General features: G+C 39.2%; 1 protein-coding gene across 3 annotated transcripts; it reads right to left on the bottom strand.

The window, feature by feature from the left end:
* Nucleotides 1-2,252: 2,252 nt before the first annotated feature.
* On the bottom strand, nucleotides 2,253-11,011 carry pias1b (protein inhibitor of activated STAT, 1b). Of its 3 annotated transcripts, none has more exons than XM_061076859.1 (14): nucleotides 10,967-11,011; nucleotides 8,812-9,244; nucleotides 8,523-8,607; nucleotides 8,290-8,337; nucleotides 7,536-7,626; nucleotides 7,295-7,429; nucleotides 7,054-7,159; nucleotides 6,598-6,671; nucleotides 6,255-6,415; nucleotides 5,614-5,747; nucleotides 5,356-5,527; nucleotides 5,138-5,277; nucleotides 5,013-5,050; nucleotides 2,253-4,310 (listed from the first exon to the last, which is right to left on the bottom strand). In XM_061076859.1, exons 1-14 carry the CDS (start codon nucleotides 11,009-11,011, stop codon nucleotides 3,978-3,980), a joined length of 1,995 nt encoding a protein of 664 aa, XP_060932842.1. In that variant the 3' UTR covers nucleotides 2,253-3,977. The 3 variants fall into 3 exon arrangements, with proteins under 3 accessions (XP_060932842.1, XP_060932844.1, XP_060932843.1); XM_061076861.1 differs by having other exon boundaries at nucleotides 8,812-9,130; nucleotides 10,967-10,990; XM_061076860.1 differs by lacking the exon at nucleotides 10,967-11,011 and adding an exon at nucleotides 10,411-10,463.
* Nucleotides 11,012-13,655: the final 2,644 nt, after the last annotated feature.

Raw genomic sequence — 13,655 nt, 5'->3', positions numbered from 1 at the left:
CTCTTGCATTTTCATTAACCCCAGTTCTTATATCCCTTTGTGTGTCTAACTGAACAGAGCTTTATTAGTAACTGAAGAGAAGAGATAGAGGAACCTTCATGGTATGAGAGGGAAAATCCAGTAGTATGTCCTGCTGCTAAACTCCCTTCCTTTTTTTTCTGTTCATGCTGAAATATAGTGGATTCACTTGGTCTGACGTTTTCGATCACATCTTTATAAAACACCTCATTAGCTTCACATTACCACTGCCAACACGACAGCCTGCCAAATAGCTTATTGAACATTGTGTTCAATTCCTCTGACACCGATTTTAATTAGTGGTTTGTTTTACAGAAGTAAGAGGAATGTCATAAATGTCATAAAAACAAGTTGTAAAGCCAATAGCCAAGTCATTACTAGTGAAGATGGTTTTGATCAATTTTATCAAAGGTATTCAGGAGATTTCTACTAACAAGAAAAAAATATTTGTAAAATATGGGTTTCATATTTTATTCATGTATTTAATCATTTCTGACTCATATTAGTCATTCATGGAAACTGCACAGCTAATATAAGGCTGAAAAATGACTATTTACCTCTGGTCTCATTATATTTTACCATGAACTATTTCAGACAGACTGCAATGCTCTTTTCAAATGGAATAAAAAATATATCATTTCAGATTTTTCACATTCAAGATGTTATAGTTCTATATTAAAAAAAAATTCGACGTGACCCTAATGCAACTCTGTTTTAGATTTTCTGCATCTGTCCATACTTATACTAAATCGTGAATGTATATTCTTGTGAACAGGTCACTCTTGAAAATGATACAACCACAGTAATTCTTCCTTATTTATTATACATGAAGAGATAATAAGATAAACAAACCAAAATAATAAATCATATCTTAAAAACCACATTCGTTGAGGAAATGCTTTGGCCCCCTTATTTTATTTCCAGAAAACAAAAAAAGCATTTCTGCGTGTAATGTAAATGTTAACTTGAAACTCCCAAATGATAAGAAAAACAACTTAAAACATGTTGTCTTCAGAGTCAAGTACAGTCCTGCTCCTCTGCCTCCTCCTCTTCCTCTGCAGTCACAGCAGCGAGGCCACAAAAACTACAATTCAGTTCAGTGTTTCACACAGTGGCAACAGACATCAAACTTTCCTCCAAATTCTCACATGTCTGTGAGGACTTTTTACTTTCTTGCATTTAAAAATATATAATGAATAACTTTAATTATGGCTTTGCATGGAACTGAGCAGACATTAACACTATTACAGACATACAAACATGTCGCTCCTGTAGATGTGTGTTACAAGAAAGCAGTCCATTATAGTGTGCCACAATAAAATCATAGTCTTAAAGCATTTAATTATCACGAATGAATAAATTGCTACCATTGAAAAAAAGCATGTTATAATATGAAACTTTTGATTTGCATTTGACGGCTCAATGAACCCATCGTCTAATGATCATGATTAATGATTAATAAAGAAATAATCTGCCGTTTAATTATCTCACAGCATTTTCTTATTCTGTCCATAATTGTAAATTAATTATTTAATTGAAAAAATGAAATGGCAAATTTTGGCAAATGATTTTGAAAAGGCTTTTAAAACTGTACTTATTGCTACTTCATCCAAGTTAACTCATGCACCTCATGAGCTCCTGCTAAAAGCCTTTCTTAAATTTAGTGTAATTCCGTCTTGATTCCATTTTTAAATTATTGTTTTTACATTTAAAAGACAAGGAGATTATTAACTGACAAAATTCATCTTTTTGCTGTAGAAAGATGACATAAGACATTTTTTAGATTTTTTCATGGAATGGCCTTCACCATAATTAGAAATGCAAAGGGAAGTTCAAATACGATTAACAGTTTTTGATCTCACTGATCACTAGGGGCACTCAACAGAAGCTACAAACTCAAGGTCCCCATCTGTTTCGGCTACAGATGCACAAATGAGTTCTGACGACTGAATCTAACACCTGCTGAGTCACAACCTCAGTGTCTGCTGTGCACTTCAAATCATTGAATTTTCAGTGACAGTTTGTTTAAAACAAGGATGCAACCTTTTTCTTTCACAATACAGATATTGATACCTCTATCGTGAGCATGTTCTATAGTGAAGAGTTTAAAAGGTGTGATTGATTTTAGGGCTTTTGCCGAACAACAAATTGAATAAAAAGTAAATCTTAAAGCAGAATGTGACAGAAGAACATGCAGCTGAACGAGTTCTGCCCTAAGACCGACTACAGAGATGCACTTTCTTATATCTGTTTAATTCTTACAAATATCAAACAGCACAGTAGACCTTGTAGCGGTTCCAAATGATCAAAGCCTCTAATGAGTTATTGACATCTGATAATAAAACGGACAGAGAAACAAAAAATGATACATTGCGTGTCAAGCAACAATGACATTTTTAAATAGCATTAATTATATAATTACAAAAGAAATATCACATACAATGACAGCAATGCATATCCACGAATCAAACAAATGCTGGAAATATATATGATAATAAATAATCCTAACTGTAAGCACAAGTAAAGAAAAATTAAGGGAGGGGGTGTGTCCATCATTACTTCAATAGTTTTGAACTTCTAGGCCAAAATGCATTTCGTGATACACTTGAAGACTAAGCTATCACAGATATCTTAATTAAAGGCGGTTGTAAATACACTAAACAACAAAAACATGGGGCTATGCTAATCCTGAGGACTCACTAAGAACCAGCATAGCACTCTAACAGGTGAGCTTTCAGGTAATTCGCAGACACATGCAAAGCTGGAAACTACTCATGTTCTTAATGCAACTGTGAACGCTTCACAGCTCCATACCATCCTTTAGGTAAAAAAAAGAAGAAAAGAAGCAAGTGCTAAAATCAAACATAAAGATATTATGAAATGTCATTAACCCACTTGCACTCGCTGAACACTTTTTAAGCCTTTCAATTAAATAAATACTTTAAGTGGACCAGAAACTAGCCTCGTCTTGAAAGCGGAGAAGGAATTTGTCGACTGGCAACTTCACTGTCGTTCACTTTGTATATTTTTTTTACATGTAATAGAGCATTAGAGCAGCTGTGCTTTAAAGAAAAGACACAATACTGCAGTTCTTAAAAGTGTATAAAGGTCCAATTGTGTCACTTGCCAAGAGAAGGCTGCTTGCTGGACTAGAGCCATTCACACACTGAAAAAACTCGCTCTTACAATACTGACTTACTCCCAATTTATATGCATGTTAAATAGAGTATGAACTCTGATTTGACTGAAAGAAAGAAGGAAACTAGTGCAGAGTCATGACAACAGAAGGATGTAGCGTTTGCTTTTGCAAATTCTAGTGGCAACGGTTCCTCGAGGCATAGGGAATGCTTCTTTAAAAAACAGCATACATCCAACATAACTTACATCATAAATAATTCCTTAAAAATAATATGACCACAGCATGAATGTCTTTCAGAAAAATCTACAGTGATGGCATAAATGGCCAGATCTTTCTGTTGTCAAAACATTGTCTTTGACAGAAATTATGCCATTTAGAAAATAGAGAAAGTGTTACACATTTTTCCTGTTTTGCTGTAACTTGCCTTTTGTACATCTATAACAATGCCCATTTTCTTTATATTCTAAATATCATGTTCCATAAGGTGTCACCTTACTGGGTTCTGTGTATGTAACATACTGAAATAATGCCATTGACATGGAATATCGAAACAAAACTGTAAAAACCAGGTACAAAAGATACAATATAATCAAAGGACCACATGAAGAGGTGTGAAAAAGTCTTCAGTATTCACAGAAAAATATCAACTGAAGTAACTCACTGGACAAGAAGCGTCCTAAGTTTATATACATATGATAAGTAAAATTGAAAATAGATTTTCCTCTCTGTACATAGGACTGTATTCTTTCATCTTCCTCTTCCTTATTTACAAAGTACTCCTGTGCTCGAGGTCCCCCGTGTCTTTCAGTTCTGTGTGGGTCTAGTCAAGAGAGATAACGTCAGATATGGAGCCATAAATGGCCGCTGCAGCTTCCACCGAGGACCTCGACAATCCTGAGAGGGCGTGGCTGTCCCTGTCCCGGTCTCGCTCTCTGTCTTTGTCTCGGTCCCGCAGACTGCTGGACGACACCAAACTGCTGGTGCTGCCACTGTTGCTGCCTCCGTTGGTGGCCGCCAGCGTGCTGCTCCCTGGGGTGCCCGGCGGCTCCCGCAGCATCTGAGAGGAGCCGTACGGCAGGAAACGGTTGAGGAGCAGCTCGTGGTCCTCGGACGCCGATGCAGCTGCTGCGGCGGCCATCACCATGTTGTAATGCTGACAGAAAAAGAGGAAAGCAACAGTTACCCACAGCCAAGCTTATACTGAAGTATGAGGCTGCCTTGTGACACTGCATTCTAGTTCAGGGGCAGTTTGTATAAAACATAGAGAAAAGTAACTTCTAAGCGACAGATTTAGGAGACAAACACAAATATATGGGTTTGGAGTAAAACACATTTAACTGTAAAATGACCTCTTGAGTCTTTGAGGGGTTAAGAGTGCTGAGCTCAGTATCACAGCCATCTGATAGAAATTACTACCTCGGCCAAGGAAGTTTTGTTTTTATCCCTGTCCCGTTTGTTTGTATGCAGGATTATGCAAAAACTACTGGACAGATTACAAGGAAGTGTGGAAGGACGTGGTTTGGGTCAGGCAGGATCTGTCACATTTAGGTGAAGATCCATGAATTTTTATTTATGACGCGATTTTTTGACATTGTCACTGATTTCCCAGGGAATAATTCATGGATCTTGGTGTAAATAAAAACAGGCTTGTTTAGAGGACACATATCTTTGATTCTTGGCAATTTGGTGTAGCTCGATTGGATTTAAAAAGACAGTTGGTCCCTGGCGGAGCTATGCGCTCTACTAAGCGCTATTCTAATTACTTCAGTGTTCTTCAGACTAAACTGTGTGAATAAGACTCGAGAGGAAACTATTTGCTGCGACACTGACGATGAAAAGGTAACTGTAAGTATACCTGATTGTCGCCTTGGAGGAAGGAGAAGAAATTTAGATCTGCAAGAAAAGAAAAAAGTCTCAGTCCAATAACATTCATCATATTCGTTGTTACAAACTGATTGAACAAACAAACAACTACAATACCTGGCAGGTCACTAGTTGTGTGGTAATAGTGGCGGTAGTCCTGGATAAGAGGTGGAGGAGGAGGAATGTAGCTTGTCTCCACAGAGGGCATGCTGGGAGTTCTGGTCACAGGTGAGTCCTGGCCGTGTAGGTTCAAAACTCTGAGAGGAACCAACATAATAATGTTAATGACAAAAAGCAGCAACACAACACTTCCTGCTTGTGGCGTGGTGACTCACCCCTTGTTTGGAGGTGGAGAGACTGGTGAAAGTGAGGGACAGGCCCTTTTAGGAGGCGGCTCATCATCAGGTTCTTCCTCCGAGGAGCTGTCCAGCGTCAGATCAATCACATCAAACTTCTTGTTGTCGTTCGACCCCCGTTTCAGCTCATGTGTATCTGTTCGAGACGAATCTGAGAAGAAACAGCTTAGTTACTCTCTACCGGATTCTTAATGTTGTGAGCACACGTACAGAATGTGAAGTCTATGTGCTACATACCGCTGTCGACACCATTATACGAAGCAGACAGCTCCTGCACCTCTTTCTTTGACCTCATAGGGGACCAGTTTCCATCTTCTAAGAACTGGATTTCATCACAATCAGAACAACTACTCAAGATTTCCATGAACAACCTGTGAAAACATAATGATATTTTAATACAGTTTTTTTTGGTGGAATTAATTACAATCCTCTTCAGACCTGATATTAATATCTTTGATCCGATAACAAGAGGACATCTCCGAATACATCTGTTCACATCTGGTCTTAGAATGTCTCCACAAGCATTTCTGTCATCGGTGTTGATAAAGACCAAATGTTCTTTTTAGGCAGTTCAGTGTGTGCATTTCATTGTGTGAGGGAGAGCACAGAGCTGAGAGAGGCTCAGCAAATCAATGTACAGCTCTGCTATAAAAAAATAAGATCAATATGCGTGGGTGTGAATATTGTGGCTGTGGCATCAAATAAATCTGTGTCTGGGGAAACTGAGAACTGTAAAAATACTAATGGTTCATTGTGAAAGTGTGAGGTGGACAGAGGACCTAAGCAGAGTGAACAGTCGCACTGTATACTTCACTGGCTGAAAAAGAAAAGAACATCAAAAAGGATGCATGCAGTAGATGAAGCAGTGTTGTGCTCACCCGTCAATTATGAGGTGCTCATATGGAGCCTTCTTGTCGCAGACTGGACAAACCCAGGTCGGCTTCTTCTCATTCATTTGGATGTAAAGCGTAGCATCAAAGCACTGAAGGTGGGAGCATGTTAACGCTCTGCAAGGGATTGTCAGCCTCATCTTCCCCAGCTTTGAAAAACAAGCAAAGGGAAACACAAGATCAAAATCACTCTTTCATACGCTATACAATACAAGGATTTACAACAAATTATAGCAGAAGCAATAATACAGTTCCCCAACACTTCTTAATTTCCCCTCTTACACAATAGAAATGTTCTTTATAAAACAGTATAGTAGGGAATAGTATTTACAGGACAAAGGAGAGAGACTCGTAGACTGGTGGTGGCGATTTCACTCTCTGGATCTGCGGTCAGTTTTTCTTTGACTGTGAGAAACAACAAGAAAAACACAAGGATTAAATACAAGAATGAAGAAGGTTGAATAAAAGAAGAAGAATGAAAAATGTTGATGTATTCATTAGGACCCCAATCTGGCTTCTAATACCCTCACTGATACAGTCAGAATCCATGTATCCAATACAAGACAAACAAACACCACACTAGGATTGACTGTATAGCTCCACAAACAGTCAACAAGTGGAGTTTTCCTAGAATCACAGAGGAACTTTAGCCCAAGCAGCACTTACTTCCCTTTTTATGTCCTAAGTTTAATTCCTGGAAATTCCAATCTATCATTATTTGAAATAATGACATATATGTGGAAAAGCTAGTTCAACGTTTTCACAATAAAATGAAGCTGTGACTTACTTAAAGCTCTTGAGTGGTCAGGGTTCCTAATTCCTTTGGCCCTTAGTCTTTGCAGCAACACTGCAGACGACTGCTGTCTTACCAAATAAACAGCCATGGAAAAACTCTGATAAAGAGATAAAAAACAGTGAGTAAAAAGGTCAAATATCCTCCTCAAGGCTTCAGAGGAAAAAGAAAACATTTGGTGGTACGAGAGCCGTTTCATAACACTTGGCCAAAATTCTGTTATGGATCTTCTTACCCTCCCAATTTCTGAGGTCCATGACGCCACAATTGTGTTGGGGACTGTGGTGGACAACCGCACGAGCGAGGTTATGTTAATAGCACGACTGGGCCTTTTTGGTTCAACTCCATTTTTGGTGGGAGGAAGATATCCCTGCAGAAAAAACATCAAACATCAATGACTTGAATTGTCAGTGACTGGTGGCTCTATATTGAGCCAAAATAAGAGGAGAGATAAACGACAAACTGTGTGGACTCACCGGCAGATTACAGGGTTTGCCGTTGACCTTCACACACAGATTAGAGGGGAAATGATCCTCCTGGGGACAGCTCGTCTCCGATAAACAAAATCTGAAAATAAAGAAAGTAGATTACGTAAAGTGATATGTTTAATGTCAAAAGTAATCTGCGTTCTGTTGCCACTTTCACAAAAAGGTTGGCTTGCTTGATTTATTTTACCATGTCAGCTGTGTCAAGTACAGCCATCTCCATCTATGATATAGGAGAGCACTGCTTAAAGGATGGCAGTCATCCCCACACTGAATATGTAATCCTGCAACTGTGCTTTGACCGCATTGTTCATTCATATTTTTTATCATTTATTTCTTATAAAATGGCTTAAGTTCAATGCGTTTCAAAACGTGTGAATGTGAATCCAAGACACAGACAGGCCCTGCAAACCTCATTCCACAGCTCACAACCGGTTCTCATGGCAAATCATCTTGATTTCTAGCTTTGGTAATTAAAATCACCCGTAAATTAAAGTTAAAAACTTTTTTTACTTCTTAAATCTTAATATTAAAGTGAACCTTAACCACAGGGATGTTTATATGATGTACAGTTAAGTTTTAAGACAACAAAATAATGAAGAAATGGAACTGTACAAGTGACACGGACGTTTTTAGTTCAAAACTGAGAATAGCTTTAAACAATACTTACTTAAGAGCAAATATACAGCTTAAATAAAACAAAAGGGTTTTGTGCTGAGAAGAAAAGTATGATAGTTAGATATACCTTAACTGGACTTGAACAGCAAAGTCACATTTAGTCGCAGATATGTCCCTAAAGGATAAAAAGAGAAGTCAGGTCACACTGGTGAGAACAGCTAAGCACAGATATTGAATGATAACTCAGTTAACTGTAATTGATAGGTGTCAGATAAAACCTGAGAGTTACAATGCTCTCACTGTATTATTTGTTATTCCCTCTGAGCTGAAGACAATTTGCACCAGAGCTTTCTCACTTACATGGAGCTGCTGATTTGTTGAACTTGTTGTGGTGTTAATGCAAAGGCATAACATGATTCCTGGAACCGTTGACTATTGTCTGAGGCTACGAAAAAGAAATTAGAAAAAGAACATCACAGTCAGGGGACAAATCTACAGAAAACACTAATCACTAATATGATCACATTTTGAACTTTTACAGGGAATGCTTTTGGGTCAGATATCTGTGGTCACAATGCTCCATCAGTAAACACATGCGAGAGAAGTGTTGTCACTGGAGCCAGAGCTCAGCATGAAGTGGTGGACTCACCCAGGCTGGTTGGTTTAATGAGCTCATCCAGCACGTCATAGAAAGGTAGTCTCTGGAGTTTGACATCAGGGTGTACTGGGTGCAGGGCGGAGGGGAGGTGAGGCAGACTCAGCTCATGTTTAGGCCCAAGTAAAGAAACAGGCAGCAGAGGTGACGGAGAACCGTGGCTGTCAAACCCCAGCTGAGCGAGGCCAGCAGGCAGGCTGGAGGCAGAGTGAACGCCAGGCAGGGCCAGGTCCACTGGCGAAACCATTTTGGTTGGGAAGCGCCGTCTGTAGAGCTCCTTGATCTTCATCTGGACCGCAGGACTGCAACCAGCCTTGAGTAGGTGGAGAGCTTTGGTCAAAAGTTCATGTTTGCGTCCGTGCTTATTCCGCCCTGCATACCCCAACAACACCTGGAGCTCCGAAACTCGAAGGCTCATTACCATTTGCTGGTGAAAAATAAAGAGTGGGAAAATGGTCTATTATACCCCGGAGAACACATTTTTGCTACACTGATGTAAAGAAACACAATTTCTTTAGAGCTTAAACATGATTTGTTTAAAACATAATATCAAAGCTGATCCTGAATATCCTTTGCTATCTTGCGAATTGTCCATAGAAGACAAATATACTGTTTTTTAAACAAAGACAAGCATATGAACGTCATTGTACAATAAATGTAACAAACACACCCACTCTCAGATTACTTCTTCGTGAATCTAGTTTGTCTAATCTATAATCTATAAATCTCCCGACACGCAAGAAATAATACAGGATGTGGACATAATAACACAAATATCTGTACAAAAGAATTGGATCCAATACAGCGTCACAGAAATGTTGATTCAGCTTTGGGTATCTTTTCAGAAAGTAGAGTATGATCTTGTATTATATGACATGAAGGACATTGTTATTTCTGTTGTAGGAGGTTCTCAAAAACGGAAACATCTTACAACAACACATAATCTAATACCCTTGTTAACACTTGCAATTCTCCAGAAAATAACAAACATCCTAAAGCCATTAATTTGAGAAACGCCACAAGTTTAGGTCCACCCAGAATAATAACAACCCCTTGTCCCTGCTAGTGAACAAATCAAACACTTGATGTTAGATTTAAAAAGCCAACCTGATATTATGAAGCCTAGAAACAGACGTAACTGTCAAACTTTGATGACCAGTCGAGGTAATCTGTGAATTTGTTAGCACAGTTAGCCCCGAGAGAAAAAGCAAAAGGTAAATATTTGAGTAACAGTAAACATCCTGATGACGCTGGAAATCTAGCCACATACCTTCAGACATACGTAGAAGGACTAGTCTATGTGAATAAAGGAATTGAGCTCTTGGATTTAGTTAAATGTCTTATTAGCGGTGCTGCACTCATGTATTTACTGAATTTAAATGACACAGATTATTTTATCGTCTGGTGAATGTGGTGTCAACAGAGCAGAGATTAGTTCAGGGAGGGAAACAATCAAAACAAGAATGTTTCGCGTTAACATCGACAGCTGCTGTGTATTGATTAACCCAACTGCATAGATAGGAAGAAGGAGACATTATAAAGCAGCTAGCAGCGCTTGAACGATACAGGTGTCAATCCGATTTAAACACTTACATTTACATTGTTTACTTCATCCCGTGTGTTTGAATAGTAACCATCAACGTGGGTCAACATCAATCCTATGCAGGCTGTGGATTAGTTCTGTATTTAAGGGGGGGCTTCACATTGTATCTGCTCAAGAGGTGGGAAGCTAAACGGCTATCGCCTTCCAGGGAATAGACAGAGCCCGTTTTTTTGAAAGGGACTCAGCGGTCCGGTCGGTGAATCCCTGATACTATCAGCTGGATGCAACACGGAGCTGCTGAGTTCAAAAGCGCTGACGTGACTGGGTCTTTGGTCTTTTTCCTGAAAGCGAATTGTGGCCTTATCTGCAGGGGATCGCGGGGACCGCCTAACGCAGCGTCGGCAACAATAACAAAGCTAATGCTAACGAGCTAGCCAGTGAGCTAACAGGCTGTTCGGGCCTCCCTGCCTCGCTGTTTCGCTGGACGCTTCAATCACACCGCTCCTCGCTTCTCTGCTGTCGAGCAACAACGAGGCTTCGGTTTGAAAGTGACATATCGCAATGGGAAACGTCTATTTTTCAAGCTACGGTAGAGGCTAGCTTTACCTTCAGTTCCGCACTCTCCGCCATCTTGTTGTACTGGCTGCGCATGCGCAACCGCCAGCCTCAAGGGACAGAGAGGATTCAAAGTAGTCCGTCGCTTCTCGGCAGCGGACAGCAGGGGACGCTGCCGGAGCACAGACAAGTACACAGGGAACAGCTGAAGAAACTTTATAAACAAACCACTCACACCCAGCGCGTGTGGCCTGTACACAAACAAACAAAAAAATAACACTTCTTATTCTTCCTAGACAGCAACTGTTAATCAATTATTAACATAATAGTCTACTTCTTCAGAGTGTTACGGTGCTTGTACTTCACTTGTGTATTTTCTTAAATGGTTTGCTGAAGATTTAACATATCTCCATATGATAGAAGAAGATTAAACCAGAATTTACCAACCTTAATGGCTTTTAACTCCTTACAAAAAAAAGACCCAACAGCTCATTTATTATACTGGTTTTATTCAAATAGCCAAATCAAATATCTAATAACAAGTTGAGACTGATGAGGTGGCTCACAATGTTCCACTCGAATAAATGAATAAATAAATATATGTGTAGAGAAAAGACACAAACAACAGAAGTGGTTTGTGTATATTGATGACTGATGCTCTTTTCACATTGAATCAGTAGGGGGCGCTATGACCCTTAGTTAATATTGACATATGGAGCTGTTCAGTCTGGGACACTGATCACGTGACAGAATTTCGGTGCTAAGTGGAAAATGCACAGTGGCGTTATGACAACTTCGTCTCCTTTGGCGAAGGATCAGCCTTTGCCGTATCTCAATGTTTATACGGTTTGCAAAAAATGTCACAATTCTGACCATTGTCATATGAATTGTCTGAGCTCATTTGAGCTGTATATTGTAAACCAACCTGGAGCAGTGAATCCAATTTTCAAAAAAGTCACTTCCTGTTACTACAAACATGTAGTTTGAGGGAGACTGTACAAAATACACTAAAGCTACAGCAATTTCGTGTGTCCAGAAGACGCATTGAAATTTGACAACACGCCACTAACATAGTGTTCGACAAAAACTCACAGTTTTCATTAGACTTCATCACAATGTCTTGAGGCCCTTCTGACAAATTTTGACATGGTTGTGGTCTATAGACAAGGAGGAATACATCACATTTTAAGAAAAGTCCTTTCCTGTTGCCACCAGGGGTCCCTGTGATTTTAATTCATGATTTTGTGTGTAGATGTCATCAGGCCGGGTCTCTTGTCTTACACGTCCAGTTAGGAGTCAATTGGACCATGTATGTCCGAGGTACAACAACCTTGTGTTTTGCTGGGGAATCATCCAAATTTGAAACCACGCCATGCACACACCGTTCGACGAAAACTCACAATTTGAGCTAGTTTTAATCTGCAAGGAGTCAAGATGACACTCACTGAAATGTGAAGTTGATCTGATGAAAGCTCTATGAGGAGTTTTTTGAAATACACAACGCGTAAAACGGCCAAAATGGCCAACTTCCTGTTGCATTAATCAAATTGGTGCTAGGAACTTCTTTTAATGATACACATTTACCGAGTTTTGTGCTGAGCTTTAGGGGGCGCTGTTGAGCCATTTTGCCACACCAATTACAAATTACTCCAGATTGTGTACATTTTCATCAGGCCTATCCCGAAGTTTGGTAAGTTTTGAAGTATGTTCAGGCCGTCAAAATGGCGATTAATTTTCCTGAATAATCCAATGAAAAGCAGTCGGTGCTTGGGCCCTAATCAAGCAGAAATGACGAGCAATTGTTGGTTCCATACTGTGGAGTTTAATTTATGTATTTTATATATGCAGAAAATAGGAATGTTTTTTCTCGTGGATATAATCTATCACATAAAACTTGGATAATAAGTTGTTCTTATAAAGTCTTTGCTCTTCCTTTATGGGTAACATTAAGAGTTATATGATCCCTATACAATCTATATGCTCATATTTTGCTGTTTGTCCTTTTGCAAATAAACATTTGCTCAGATGAATAATCCACATTTCCTTTCATTAAACGATTTATTCAGTAGAGATGAAAACTATGACATGAACAAATAATCTACTCTTAATACAATATGTGGCTACTTACAAGGTTGCGGGGGTGAACTTGTTTAGCCTACCAACTTCTGTGTTTGTTAAAAAGAAAAAAAGAATGCATGGTTTGACCGCTATATACTTATTTTAGGCCTAATTTCAATGCACAGGCTTTCTTTTTTTTATTTCACACATTTAAAGTGCATAACAACCAAGCTGATGTCCTTTGGAGGAGTACAGTAAATAGTAGTGGTCGGCTAATTCACAATACTGTGAGGATCAGGAGCAATGGATGGGCCAATCCAAGCTGCTGTTATTGACATAAGAAAACCCAAATAAATAAATAAATAAACAACCTAGAACTATTACAAGGTACATATACATTGTCATTGCACTTTGCCACAAATAATAGATATCAATTGTATTATTTCAGGAAAGAAAAACAAATGTCACCTTATGCCAAAATGGACACATAAACGCTGGGAGTGTGGATACACATTTTTAAATATTACAGTGAAATATTACACGTTAGTCTTCTCTGGACTCGAGTGTCTCTGGAGGTTATTGTGTCCTCCTCCTCGTGGTATGCTGTCGGACAGGAGCTGGAGGGAGGATGAGGTGTCCTCTGGTTTCCATCAGGTCAGGTGTAGAAAGGTGGAGCGGGGAT

Source organism: Limanda limanda, chromosome 8 (assembly GCF_963576545.1).
Source record: "Limanda limanda chromosome 8, fLimLim1.1, whole genome shotgun sequence".
Lineage (NCBI taxonomy): Eukaryota > Metazoa > Chordata > Actinopteri > Pleuronectiformes > Pleuronectidae > Limanda > Limanda limanda.
The sequence above is the reverse complement of the archived record's forward strand: the minus strand, read 5'-3'. Positions and strand labels throughout refer to the sequence as shown.